At 41.2% G+C, this 15,107-nt stretch overlaps 1 protein-coding gene across 20 annotated transcripts in view; it reads left to right on the top strand.

Annotated features, from left to right (window-relative positions):
- DLG2 (discs large MAGUK scaffold protein 2) overlaps positions 1-15,107 on the top strand; it is a 1,729,700-nt gene that overhangs the window by 1,395,003 nt on the left and 319,590 nt on the right. For all 20 annotated transcript variants that reach the window (XM_031460460.2, XM_031460461.2, XM_031460455.2 and 17 more), the window contains one exon: positions 3,625-3,781. In XM_031460460.2, the coding sequence (XP_031316320.1) occupies positions 3,625-3,781 (157 nt within the window). The remainder of the gene's footprint in view (positions 1-3,624; positions 3,782-15,107) is intronic.

Genomic DNA, 15,107 nt, shown 5'->3' with positions numbered 1-15,107 from the left:
ATTTTAAAGCAGCCATTATGCACCAATGAGCAATTACAAACATACTTGAAATAGATTTTTAGGAAATACAAAGTCTCAGCAAAGGAACAAAAGATATAAAGAAAAATCAAATAGAATGGTAAGGCTTTAAAATATAACAACCAAAATTTAAAAATTCACTGGATGGCTTCAATAGCAGAATAAGTATGACAGAAGAAAAACAATCAGTGAATCTGACAATAGAAAAACAGGAATTATTCAATCTGAACAGAAAAAGAAAATAAACTGGAAATGCATCCACTGTTCACCACATCCTCCAACACTACCATGGTCCAAGGCGTTATTATATTTTGCCTAAAAAGAGCAAAAGTCACCTAATTGGCCTCACTTTTTAAACTTTGGCCCCTCAGATCTATTTTATACCAAAGTAATCATTTTTATATGTAAATCAGGTAAGTAATTCTTCTCAGTGGCTCCCCATTTCTCTCAGAGTAAAAATCAAAGTTTTAAAATGGTCTACGAGAGCCTTCAGGATTTATCCCGTTACCTCTCTGCCTGTGGTTGTCAAAATTCTGAGATGCCCCATGATCTCCACCTCCTGATGTTATTCCCAGTTAAATTACCTTACATGGAAAAGGGATTTTGCAAATGTAATTAAGATTACTAATCAGTTGATCTTAAGGTAAGGAATTATCTGTGTGGGCCTAACCTAATTACATGAACCTTTGAAAAGCAGAGAGTTAAATCCAGCTAGTTGCAGAAGAACAAGTCAGAGAGATTTCAAATATGAAAAGGATTCAATGAATCATTCCTGGCTTGAAGAGAGAGGCCACACGAGAAGGAAAATGGGTGGCCTCCAGAAGCTGAGTGAGATCCCCCAGCTGGCAGCCAACAAGAAAACAGGGACCTCAGTCTTTGGGATGGTCAATTTTAGGCTACAGGGTACACAGATAATTGGTTAAACATTATTCTAGGTGTGTTTGTGAGGACGTTTCTGGATGAGATTAACATTTTAATCTGTATACTAAGTAAAGCAGATTGCCCTTCTCATAAGGGTAGCCCCACCCAACCCACTGAAGGCCTGAATATACCCACAAGGTAGAGTAAGAGAGAACTTGCTCCTTCTTTGACTGTCTTTGAGTTGGGACAATGGTTTTCTCCTCACTTGAGACTAAACTTGAGCTAGAAATTACATTTAACACTATCAGCAGGGTCTCCAGCTTGCTGACTGTAGACCCTGGAATTTCTCAGCATCCATGACTGCATGAACCAATTCTTCACTTTAACTATCTATCTACCTATCTATTCATTTATTTATTTACTTTTTGTGTTTATGTATGTATGTATGTATCTATCTATCTATGTATCTATTTATCTATCTATCTATCTACCTATCTATCTGTCTATCAAAGCTCTTATTGATTCTGTTTCTCTGGAAAACCCTAATACAGTCCTTACAACCACAATAAAGTTTGGTCTGGCTGACACCTTGATTTCAGTCGTATGAAATCCTAGGCAGACAACCTAGACAAGCCCACCCATACGTCTGACGTGGGTGTTGTTTTAAACTACTAAGTTGGTAGTCGTTTGTTACTCATCGGTAGACAACTAATACAATGGCTTCATCGTTTGTCATTCTTCTTCCCTTATTCATTCACGCAACCACATGGGCCTCCTAGCTCTTCCCTGGCAACACCAGGCACCCTCCCACATTAGGATCTCTGCATTGGCTGTTCTTGCTGGAATGTTCTTCCTTTAGATATCATATGACTAGTTTCCTCACCTCAGATGTCACCTTCTCAATAAATCCTACCCAGGCCCATCCCTGCAACCACCTATCCTTCTTACATTGCTCTGCTTTTTCTTTTTCCCCAAAATATGTACTGCTGTCTAACATACTATATAACAAACCTGCTTACTGCATCTATTACTTATTAATGGCCTATTCCTATCAGAATTTAAACCCATAATGGTAGGGATTTTTGTTTTGCTTACAGACTTTCTGAGTACCTGGAACAGTTCCTGACATAGAAGGTGCTTACAAAGTATTTGCAGAATAAAATGAATTAACTCTATGTCAAGTTACCTTTCAATACATCGCATTGTTATGTATTATTGTCCAAGCTATGATGTGTACACCCTTCCTCATAATAAGGGTAACTACGGACGCAATGCATCTCTTTGTACAAGACAATGTGATAGCGGATAACAAACTGCGTAGTCATTAGTATAAAAATATATTGGATGGCTCTTTGCCATTCTTACATCATTAAAAACAGGCAAATAGAAGAGGACTTTTAAGGACTGGAGCTAAGATATTTGGGAGAGGAGGGTAAGTGAGACAAAAAGCACCTTGGTTAAACCTAAGGCTTGCAGAATAAATTTTTTGAAAATACTGATAGAGAAAATTCAGCTAAATGACTTCTAAGATTCCTTACAAGTCTATGTGCCATAATTTTCCAGCCTCTACACAAACTCGGTGAACTGTTGGCTTAAGATGTGATCTTTAGTTCCATGGGTTTGTAACCAGAGCAGGTGAATTCAGATGTGACACATGTATCCTGTCCACTTATAACTGTAGCACAATGTTAATTATTTAATTAAGGAATATTATTGAAGATGTTCTTTTTGAACAAAAAAATGTTATCACTGTTTCTATTTGCCGTGGTTGCTCCGAAGTAGAAAATAAATCAGAAATATGTTATAAAGTATCCTCCCCTGAATTTTGATCTCTCATTGTTTTATCGATGACCTTCAAATCTGCATTTGCAGTCCTCTCTGAGAACCTAAATTCCCAGCCTTTGTCTCTACCACTTCTGAACATCTCCCCATGGATGTCCCTCTAGTACCTAGAACTGAACATGTGAAAATCCTACTCATCCTCATGACCCTGTATTCAACACACACCCCTTTTGCCATTTACTTGGATGTTCTTCCTCCTCTCCTCCTCCAGTGCCCAAGTCAATCTCTGGATCCACTGTTCCTCCCTTCACATTTCCCCCCTCACGTTGCCCTTTCTTTTCATTATCACTGCCATTCAGGCTGTCACCTCCTCAAACCTGGACTACTCCGTCAGCATCCTCACTGATTTTCCTGCCTCCCATCGTCATATCCTTGCTTCCCTCTCCATCATTCCTCTCCGTGGCCATTTGTTAATCTTCCGAAAATGGATTTTAATATTCTTCATGGCTCAAAATCTTCCAATGACTCCCCACTACAGAGTAAGTTACAAACAACAATCAAACAAACAACAAACCCATAGGCTGGCACGTAAGATGGTCTCATCTATTCAGTCTAGTCTCTTGTCCCCCAAATTCTCTCCCTCTTTTTGGACACATCCATCCTACTGAATACACTGCGGTGCTCAGAACAGATGTTTTAAACAAAAGAAAACTGGAAGTAAGGCTAGTTTACAAAAATGTTTTGGAATTAAGGAATACATTTGCATGGTATTTTGGCATTTGCTACAGTGAGGAATTCAGACACCTGCCCTGATATTAGCATATTTTTTACATGCAAACTTAATTCGGGAAGCCATTTCCATAGGTAGTGAATTGCTGGTATCCTGTATCCCAGTGAAAGCAAAAGCAACCTAAATCCTGGGAGGGCCGCCCTCTGAGCTGTGTTCTCCACTTGTTTCCACAGGGAGCCCCGCAAGGTGGTCCTGCACAAAGGCTCCACTGGCCTGGGCTTCAACATCGTGGGCGGGGAAGACGGAGAAGGTATTTTTGTTTCCTTCATTCTGGCTGGTGGACCAGCAGACCTGAGCGGGGAGCTCCAGAGAGGAGACCAGATCCTGTCTGTGAGTACTTCTCTTTAAACGTCGTTCCCTTCATATCTGACACCACTTGAGAAAAAAAAATCAACTTTAATTATTATTCATTTTGTTTGGAGGGGTGGAGGTCATTAGGTTTATTTATTTATTTTCTTAGTGGAGATACTGGGATTAAACCCAGGACCTCTTGCATGCTAGGCATGCACTCTACCACTGAGCTATACCCTCCCCACCAATTTTAATTACTGACTTTCAATTATGACTCCAAACAGACTTTAATTACAAAGGAAAAATGGAGGAGCACATTATGGCTTCGGATGCATGTTGTCATTTAAACAGTGTGCAGGTGTTTGATGCTTGTTACTTAGCTCCCTCAGATTCAGGGAAAGGTGCTAGTGTTTTTGCTTGGATTTTCTGAGACATATTTGCATGCAAGAGAACATTGAAAAGCATGCATTTTGGGGGGAGGTATATAATGTATTTTTCAAAATGCCAAATTTTTTTCCAAATCCATCACTACACTCAAAAAAACTGCATGTTTATAATGCATATAGTTTGTTGTGTGTAGCTATGTAAGAATAGCGTATAAAAGTATGCTATGTACAATTTGGTGACATTGGTAAGTGGTAGAAGCATCACCATTTACCTCAATACAAGTATTACTGTCAATGAGTTAATAAGCACTTGTTATTTCCCAAGCCATTTTATAAAAGTAATTTTTAATTCTCACAAGCACCCTGAAAGGCACTGCCCCATGTCCAGATAAAAAGAGTGTTTCAAGGGGGTGGGAAGGGATAAACTGGGAGTTTGAGATTTGCAGATACTGACTGGTATATATAAAATAGATAAACAAGCTTATACTGTATAGCACAAGGGAACTATATTCGATATCTTGTAGTAGCTTACGATGAGAACGAATATATGTATATTCATGTATGACTGGAGCACTATGCTGTACACCAGCAATTGACACAACTTTGTAAACTGTACTTCAATGAAAAAAAAAAAAAAAGACTAAGTTTCAGAGAGGTTAAATAACTTGTCAAAGTTTACCTAGATAGAGTGAGTCAGAGCCCAAATTTAAATATTCAGTTTTGATGCCCATCACACCTACTCTCCCTCTTCCCTCCTTCCTTCCATCCACCTTTCCTTCCATCTTTCTTCTCCAAGTCCTTCCTTTCATTCAAATATCTATTGACAGCTTCTTTCCTCTATATCAAGCTACCTCCCTGGGACAAACTCTGTAAGTCTATCGTGAGTGTTCATGCTCATGCTGGAATTTTGGTACTCATGCAAATAATAATGGAGCCCAGTTCTTATGGCTGAGGTCATGGTTCATAATTCAGTGAAGCCCTCAGTTTGTGGTTTTCATTGTATACTTAGAAAAATTTGTGCATTATAGCTATGGTTGATAGCTAGAATTTTTGAAATGACCTCATATTGTTAGCCATCACTCCAACCCCCATCCCCTCAACACGATTTACCTATATAACATAGACAGTGGTCAGCACGCATGGTGCTGCCTTGTGTGTTCCTGTGGTTCTCCCACACACGCGGGCTTCTGCTCACTCACCAACTAGCATGTGTCTGGGAGGACTGCCCCATGCCAGGCCCTCATTCTGCCATCCAGTGTCACCCCTTCAACTACTCCTCCACCACCCACTTCTTCTATACTTATATGACATGTAAGATAAAAACGTAAAAGGTTTATTAATCTATTAAACCTCATTGCCCGTATTTATTTATATGTCTGTCTTTCTCTACTAAATTACGAAAAGCTCCCTGACAGCAAATTCTGTGCCATGTATGATTTTCTACCCTCAACATTTAGCACAGTGTCTGGCACATAGGAGTCTCAAAAAATGTTTATTGAATGAAAAAGTATTAAATAAATATTGTGGTGCCTTAAAAAGTCACTGTAGCCTGGGACACTGACTCTAAAATTCCAGGTCAAAATCTGTAGACTCAGGGTCCACTCTGTCATTTCATCACAGTCAGCATCCACATTGTCAGAGCACTTTCTCAGACACAAAGCACTTACACATGCATTAGTTCTGGGAATCTTCAAAGAAATTCTGAGTGTCAGGAGGTGTTATAATTACCCTCACTTTCCACACCATGGAAATGGGATTCATAATGGCTAAATGATCTGTTCAAAGTTCCACAGCTACCAACTACGATGCTGGACTCAAAAGCAGGTCTCTTAACCCAAAATCAGTGTTTTCTCCTCACAGCACAATCTGTCTTTAAAACCTTGACATTGGTCTCATTCAGCACCTTCTTTGGATACATTGCTCTGCGTGCACATCACATTCAAGAGCCCACAGAGCTATAAAGAACTAATATTTATCGGGGGAGGGTGTAGCTCAGTGGTAAAGCGTCTGCTTAGCATGCACAAGGTCCTGGGTTCAATCCCCAAGTACCACCACTAAAAAAAAAAACAATAATAATTAATTAATTTTAAAAGATTTGAAGAACTAGTAGTTACATGGTGCTTTTCAGTCAGTCACAGTTATAACTAATTTAATCTTATAACAACCGTATGCCTTATGCTTATTTTAAGGGTGAATAAATAAGAGATATTAGACTTTTTAATTCTGTTTAAATGAGAAATCCGCTAAGCCATGGGTTTTTTTCTGTTTTAACCTCTATGCATGTGGCAGAAAAAGGGATGAGCTAGTAACCTTCTTACGGCTCAGCAGAGAAAACTCCCAAGTAGTTCTGCTTTTAGCAGTCATGTATCCATTTAACTATTATTGCCAGGACCCCACAGTAAGTAAGGCAACCAATGAGAATGATATAATCTTCTTAGAGATTACAATTCATAGAACATAGCAATCCTGGAGTTCAAATATCTTATCCTTTTTTATATAAAACACTTGTAAAAAATCGTTCAACAAAGAAAGTATCATCTGCTTTTTGCAACTGAAAAGGAAAAGGGAACATTTCTCCTTTTTAGCTTGTGAAAATTGATATAAACTGTGGGTAGAAAGTAGCTAGTTTAAAGGCTCAGTATCAGAATTTCATTGGTTAACACTGCAAGGAAAGAATAAACAGACCTGAGACGCTCAAACAATATGGAAAGAAAAACGACAGACTAGGATTATTAACAATGGAATAAGGAAAATAATATTTTTCATCTACAGCTTGCACTGGACATGGAAGGACAAGCTATACCTTCCTGGAAAACACAAGAACAAAAACTCTAAATGGAAATTCAATACATAAATTACTAAATCATCTAAGATTAATTTGCAAATAAGTTATGCTAACAAGAAAACAGCAAGTTTAGAGAAGAGAAACAGAAGCCCCAGGGAAGAGAGCTGAAGGGTGTATCTCTGCTCTCAACTGGTCTTCCGACAGAAGGAACTTGTATAACAGACAGTCACCTTTCTAATCAGGGATATAACGCCCTTTCCTATTTTCCAGAATTGTTCTCCCATACAGACTATAGAATCTTCTTAGATCATTTATTTTATTAACGGCTTACTGTGTGCCAGGTTCTGTACTAGGAACTGAAATCTCAAAGGCAAATGAGATAGAGACTGATCTCAACATGTTCACTGCCTAAAAGCAGAAACAGTTGTCCTTCGGTATCGAGGGAGATTGGTTCCAGGACACTCGACCGATACCAAAAATCCACTATGCTCAAGTCCCTTATGTAAAATGGCGTGGGACAGTGTATACAGTCAGCCCTCCGTATCCACAGGTTTTGCATCCCCGGATTCAACCAGCTGCAAATCCAGGGCCGACTGTATATCAATGTATCTAACGTGTGTGAGCACATACTGAGGAGAGGAGACAAAACGCTTAGAATAGAGCGTGTCACATTGTAACTACTCAATCAATAACTATTACTACTAACCACTCTGCCTTAAAAATGTGTCTGATGTTTCTTAAAGTGTGTCAGAAAACCATGTCTAAGGAAATCCTTTTAGATAGTTTGAGCTATTCCTTCTTCGGGGCAGGGTTTGGACTAGACGAGTATTTCCTAAAGCTAGTTCAGACGACACAGGAACAGCAGTATTGTAATAGGTTGCCACTGAGAGAAAGGGTTCCCTAGCGATCAGGTCTCTTTACTGAGGAGCCCCCAAAACATCTGTTTACCAGGTGTTCACTGGGAATCTCCTTAGAGGCAGATAAAGTATGTGGTTTTTCCCAAACGTATTTGACCACAAAACCTCTCACAACACCATTACTGGGAAATGCTTGAATAGATATGTTTATAGTTCCCATAACTGACTTTTCCTACAAGGTAGTCATATTTGCCTGTGAAGAAGGGCAGCTAGCCTTTCACTATGTTTTAAGGTTATGGGCACCATCTAGTGTTCAAACATTGTCTAAACACATTACAGGGCAACCTGAAGATGCAAGGTTCCCAAGCTCCACTGCAGGGATTTGTCCTGCACTTCCTCCTCCCGACCAGAACTACAGAACTACAGAACTACAGAACTACAGAACTAAAGTAGTTAAGATGCTGAAAGATAAAGAAATCATCACCTGAGGCTACATTCCATACATGTATTGTGAGGGATCTTTTCTCTCCAATTTCTCCTTTATGTATTCTGTCTCTCAGGGATTCATTATAGCAAGTCTTATCCAGTAACTGAACCATCTTCTTGCTGTATTTGTGGAGGAGAATTTAGGGCATTCAGCATGCAATCATGTTAACTAGTGCAGTAGCCTCCTCAGGCATTCTTTGTGTAGAGGGAAAGATAGAAATGCTTCTGTTATTATTTGTTTCAGTGCTTTGTTATGAAAAAAAAAATGCGGAGCAGAGCATGCAGAAGCAATACCCCTATAAAGAGATTCTTTCCTGTCTCTCCAAGCAATTTTAGTATGTTCAGTTCTCAAGAGTCTAAGAAAGATCACCTCAGCTGACTTCGCTAATTCTAAAGCTCACTCTTAATGGACTTTAGGTATTTAACTAACTGCATTCCAAGATATGTGGTTGGGGATATGTGTTGCCCACAGAGTGAAATGTGTGTAGTGAAATATTGCAGCTGTTGAGCTGACGGTAGAAGAGGTAATTGTGAATTTTCAAACTGAAATTGCGGATTTAGTGAGTGAAAATGAGCCACAGCTCACCTGGGTGTTTCATTAATTCTCAGGTTTCCTTCTTTTCATGTTTAGAGCCATGCAGAAGGGAAGGATTTTATTTGCTAGATCCTTATTGTCAAGTTACCAAAATGGAATCTGAGCGCTATATACACTATTCAGCATCGTGGGGTACTAATAAAGTCACCCTCACCTTGTTACCTCAAGTGACAGCTCTTAATTCCTTCTAGTGTTATACCAGTAATCCAGCCCTCTTCCTGCCCTCTGCAAAAAAAACAAGTCCCAGATTATGTCTTTGATTCCCTGAAGTGGTCCACTTAAGAGCTGACCAACCCCATCCCTTCCAGTGACCGTGCCAAACAGCCATGTCCTTCCTCTCCAGTTCTGTCCCCAGCCCCATGGAGGACCCTTGCTTTCACTATTTTCAGTGCTTGAGGGTTTGTGTGGAAGGAACGGTTTCTCAGTGTTCCTGAAAGCCACGTTCTAGAGAGGCTCTGCGGACGGTGCAGCAGTGGGGACAAGAGCCACCTCCCAGCTCTGTGCAGCTTTGTCACCTTGTTCCCCAAAGCACAACAGTTTACACTAGAAATTTTACAGTCTCTCACCTCTTCAGCACATTTAGTCTCTCTCCTCTCATCCTCAACCCGTGGAGTCATCCGAACTCCAGCAAAACGTCCACCCTTCCCTCAGGGACAAGCATCAGTCCCAGCTCTGGTTATCCGTGGCCTGAGAGAGGTTTTTCTCTGGTTGACTTTCACCCATGCCACATCCCCCGACAAAAGAAGAGCAGCAAAACTCAGAAACCAACACTAGTTTACACACAGCAGTGTATATTTCCACACTGAGACAATTCAGCACCTGCATTTGGTGATAGCACAGCTTCCCCCAGGAAAACGGGTAGATCTGGCCTTTATAGCCAAGGGCCTGCCTTATAATTTCGCTCAAAGGAACAGTATTTGCTGAAGGGAACACAACCTCTTTAGCTTAAAAAACACTAGACAGAGTGGGAGGAGGGAGGTGGAATCCCCCAGGCACCACGGTTGTGGGTCACTTGAAAGGGCTCAGAACAGCAGTTATCTGCTGACAATGCACACAGAAGTGTTTCCCTGTTGTGACAAAAGGAATGGCCAGATTAATGGGTGTGGACTCTCATAATGTACTGAATTTTCCCTACAAAGGAACGTAGAGTGAACCAGGGCCTTCTATTACCTAAAAGGGACCAGAGAACTGACGGACGGCCCCAGGCTCCACTTACGAAGCGTCCCCGTGGTCTGACATATAACCTACTAGTGCAATGCGTGTCAAATGAGTAAACTTCATGTGCACAGTAGGACAGCAAAATCAATATGCTGTTTTCTGATACATTGCTTAAATAATGCTTATTCAATCATTAACACACTATCATAACTTGTAGACACGCAGCAAAAATAGTACATTGGGAAACGTGCTTAAAGGCAAACTTCTAACTGATAGCTCACAGGACAACTACTAAAGAACTCAGCTTTAAGCAGCCTTCAAAAGTTTGAAATTCAATTTGGTGATACCAGTTGCAGCTTTTCTCAAAGTGGTATTTCTACAAATGTGTTTTACATAACACCAGATCTGTGAAAAGCTTCATGATCAAAAAGAGGATCTGAGAAGTCCTACCACAATAAAGAAATACTATTAAAGCATTTTCTAACTTTATTTAAAGAATTTTCCCCCCAGAATATGAGTTACTATCTAATGGAATATACTTTTAGAAATTCTGCCTTAAACTATTCTCCAGAAAAAGTCATGCAGGTGTTTTATTTGGAAGAATTACAGCATTTTCATATTAAAATACTATTTGCAGAGAAAGATAAATATCCTATATGGCACCACTTAAATGTGGAATCTTAAAAAATGATACAAATGAACTTATTTACAAAACAGAAACAGACTCACAGACATAGGAAACAAATTTATGGTTACCAAAGGAGGAAGGGGGGATAAATTAGGAGCTTGGGATTAACAGATACACACTACTATATACAAAATAGATAACAAAGTCCTACTGTATAGGGAACTCTATTTAATACCTTGTAATAACCTATAATGGAAAAGACTCTGAGGAACTGAATCACTTTGTAGCACACCAGAAACTAGCACAACATTGTAAATCAACTATACTTCAAGTAAAAAAAAAATTATTTGCAGAATTCAGGGAACGGGGGTGGGGAAAGTGCAACCCAAATACCTAAGACCAAGGAACTCTCAGTCTAGAAAGAGCCTCCTCAGACAGCAGTGCAGACCAGAGGGGGCACGGAGCATCAGATGAGGGATATTCTTTATGTACAGCTTATTAACCTATTCACATAAAACCAATCCACAATTTACTAAGCATTCACTAAGCAGCAAAAACTACTAGACACTGAGGATACAACATGAAAAAAAAAAGTGTCCTTAGTGAACTTACAGCCTCACAACAGGAGATGGATTATATATATATAATTTCCAATATAACATGGAAAGGTATATGGTAAATTCTGGGCACATGGGCACAGAGGAGAGGCCGTCGTTAGCCCAGCCTGGGAATGTGGGAAGTTTTCTGGAGGAGAAGCTTCCCGGCAAAGAGGGCCCTGAAGAAACTGGAACAGTGGAGAATTAGGGATAAAACGCCTCATATTTTGGGGTATCTGCTTACCACCAAGTATTGCGCCAGATACCACATTATGATTTCACTGAATCCTAACAACCACCTTGTCAGGCTGGAGGCTCAGAGAAATTCAACAATCTGCCCAAGATCACACAGTGATCACTGGCAATGACAGTGGTATTTGAACCACTACGGCTTCTGATTTCAAAGCTATGCTCCTTCTGCAGTGCCAGCCTTCAGACAGAAAATTGAATTTGGCAGTTTGCTTATGTCTGAGGCTGTCTGCACTCTAAGTCCAGTTAGTGAGGAAAACATAAATGCCTGAAATAATTGAGCTTTTACAGGAGAACTAGGAGGCACCACGAGAAGCCACTGTACACACAGATTCTGAGACTGAGGTGACTTAAAGGCATCATCTAGATCCTCTGAAGCTTCCCTTGAGGGCAAGGACTGGGTCTCAGTCATCTCTGCATCCCCTACACTGACACAGAGCCCAGCTACGGGACACACGCTGATGAGTGAAGGAAAGGCTCATCTTCGCCCACTTCTCTGAAGGCAGCTGGGAATCACACGGCTGCCCTCAGTTGTATTCATCTGAGCCCTCAGCCCAAAGAACCCCTTCTGTCCTGAAGATTCAGAATATCTCGAAGCTTTTAGCTTTCTGGTCAACGGAATATATTTTCCAAATGAGACACATTCTAAATGACAAACTCCTAATTGACAAATATTCCCATAGATCAGACAAATACTAAATAATTATTCCATTACATACTAAATGCTAAATACACGATGTTTATTTAAAAATTTGTTTATAATATACACTCTTCTTCCAAAAAGATGTTTAGGTGATAGAGCCCCTATCCAAGCCTCAAAGGGAGAACCAACACTTGACCCTGAGCCCTCTCCACGTAAACACTGAAGATGCTCTTGCCACAGCTGACCCCTGATCAAGGGGAACCCTTGCAGAGACAGCTCAAGTTGTGAGGAAGGACTGACCCCCCAGCTAAAAGTGCACTGATTTTTAGCTATTTGTTTTTGCCTCTGAGTAACCTACTTTGCTAGCTAGTCCCTAATACCCTGACATTCGCATCACCACTTCTGTGTACGAAGTCCTGACTGTAGACGTCACCTCACTTGATTCTCATAGCATCCTGTCAAGATAGGTAGGAAAATAATCACTTTGCCATTTTCAACAGTAAGAGCCTGAAGGGTTCAGTGATTTTCTAACTTGAAGCCAGTCAGACTCCAGGCAGAGGCCTCCTCCTATTACAGCCAGCCTCCTTGTCTGCAATACTGACTGCTCCAGGAATGTGCCCTGTGGGAGCTTGGCTGGTGAGTTTACCTGCCAGAGGTCTGAACTCCTGACAACAGACATCTGAGTCACTTAAATGGAAAAGGAATTTATTAGAGAAATAACAAATAGCTCGCTGAATCCCAGGAAGGCTGGGGGGACCAGGCTCAGAGGCCAGGAAGTAAATTCTGCTGAAGGTCTGTTAAGGATGCTGCTCTGAGGTCAGCACCACGGGTGCCTTACAGCCAGGCCACACTGCTAGAGGCGCTGTGAAAAAACTCTCTCTCTCCACAAGGCTGACACCTCAGTGTGGAGATCCTAAGTTCCCAGCAGGAATGTTTGCTTGGCCTTCTGATGCTGAGGAGCGGGGAAAGGGAATGTCTGTCCCCCTCCACTTTTATTTAAATTTTTTTAAAACTGAAGTACAGTCGGTTACAATGTGTCAATTTCTGGTGTGCAGCACAATGTCCCAGTCACGCATGTACATACACGTATTCGTTTTCATATCCCCTCCACCTTTCTAATGGGGTGGGGGAGGGGGGAGGCTGTGCCTCCTTCCTGTCTTGGATTGCCCCAAAATAAGAATGATATCTGGACACTGAGCTGCTCCATTAGAGATCATCTGGTTCACTGAGTTCTATATGAGGGATTTTTTAGATCTAAGGTCTTGAGAATCATACTCACTTCTTAAACAACAGAAATGATTTCTGGGGAGGGGCCTCCACTGGGAGGGACCCAGGCCTGCATTTGGGCAGCTGGCAGTGCCTTCCCTAACTCTGCTTATCTAAGCATGCCAACAAGAGATCCAGACAAGGACAGGCTATCAGCTTTGCCAATGTCTGTGGACCATGAAGACTTTATTTCTAATGGTGATTTTCTGTTTCCAGCACTTTGTGTCCCAGAGTAATTAAAAATATCTTCCTGAGATAAAGGACTTTACAAACCAATGTACCTTGACTTGAAAAGTCTGCATAGCTCTATTAAATAGCTACAAACACCTTCTAATAAACTAATGAATAAATCATCAGTTCTTTGGTGGTGAATCCACATTTTGGTCTTTGAGAAAGATGAGAATCAAATTAAATGGGGCATGTCCTCCAGTTCTATTATTTTTACTTTGGTTGGGGAACAAAATAGAGAAAATTATTGAGAAAATATTTAAGGAAAACATATGTAGAAAAAGTATTAAAAAAAAAAAAATACTGTCCTACCCTGGACAAGACACAGTGCCAAGGGTCAGAGACACAGCGGTGAATATGATAAGCCCCATCCTGACCCTCATGGAGTTTGCAAATTTGAGCTCTGAATGTGCTACCACAGGGGAGCCACAGGTGCTGGGGAGCACACACAGGGGGGCCTGACCTAGACCAGGGCACCTGAAAGATGTCTCTGAAGAAGTGACGTCTTACCTCAGCTTTGAGAGAGGGGGTGGGGTAGAGCTCAGCGGTGGAGCCAAGCAAGGTCCTGGGTTCAATCTCCAGGACCTAAAGTACAGTACAACACAATACAATGACATAGAAAGTACAGCCAGAGCAAAGGGCAGGGCAAGGAAGGAAAAGGAAAGCAGGGGATCCGCACATCCCTGGCCCAGAAACAAGGGAGAGCACACCATGTGTGGTACGGTTTAGATGTAGAGAGGAAGAGGGAATATGGAGGTGAGATTAGAGAGGAAGGAAGCACCTCATACACCTTCTAAGGCCTTAAAGTGGAGTGAAGATGAAAGGGCAGCAGAAATTTGCGGAAAAGTTTGAAGCAGGGTAAAGGTTCTGGTCACCAATTTCAACAGGCGGGTGTGTGTATGGGTGAGGGTGGGTGTTCCCCACACCAACAAGCAATTCTCTGAGACCAGCTCAGTGTCCTACAATTAAACTCAGTTCTGATACAATCTACCTGGAGATAGCATCAGACTCCACAGGCTAAGGGCTCAGTCCTACAAGCCTGTGCCTAACCTCACCCCACTACTTCGGAAGCAAGTTGCAAGTCCAGGTTGTCTGCTGTATTTCTGACCATCTGATGAATCAGCTATAGATTGGAGGTTCCAATGACCCCTTCCTTGGGTTCAATTAATTTGCTAGAGCAGCTCACAGAACTCAGAAAAATATTTTACTTACTAGATCACCAGTCTATTATAAAAAGATACAACTCAGGAAAAGTGATGAAAGCAATGCATAGGGCAAGGTATGGGAAAGGTGCAGAGCTTCCGTGCCCTCTCCAGGCAAGACACTCTCCCCTCCTCTCCACACATTCAACAAGTGGGAAGCTCTCCAAACCCTCTCCTTGTAAGCTGTTACAGAGACTTCATTACAGAGGCATAATTAATTAAATCGTTGACCTTAGGAGACTGAACTCAGTCTCCAGCTCCTCTCTCCTGGGAGGTCTGGGGGGTA

The sequence above is a fragment of the Camelus dromedarius genome, chromosome 12 (genome assembly GCF_036321535.1).
Source record: "Camelus dromedarius isolate mCamDro1 chromosome 12, mCamDro1.pat, whole genome shotgun sequence".
Taxonomy (NCBI): Eukaryota; Metazoa; Chordata; class Mammalia; order Artiodactyla; family Camelidae; genus Camelus; species Camelus dromedarius.
This window is presented reverse-complemented; position numbering and strand designations above follow the sequence as displayed.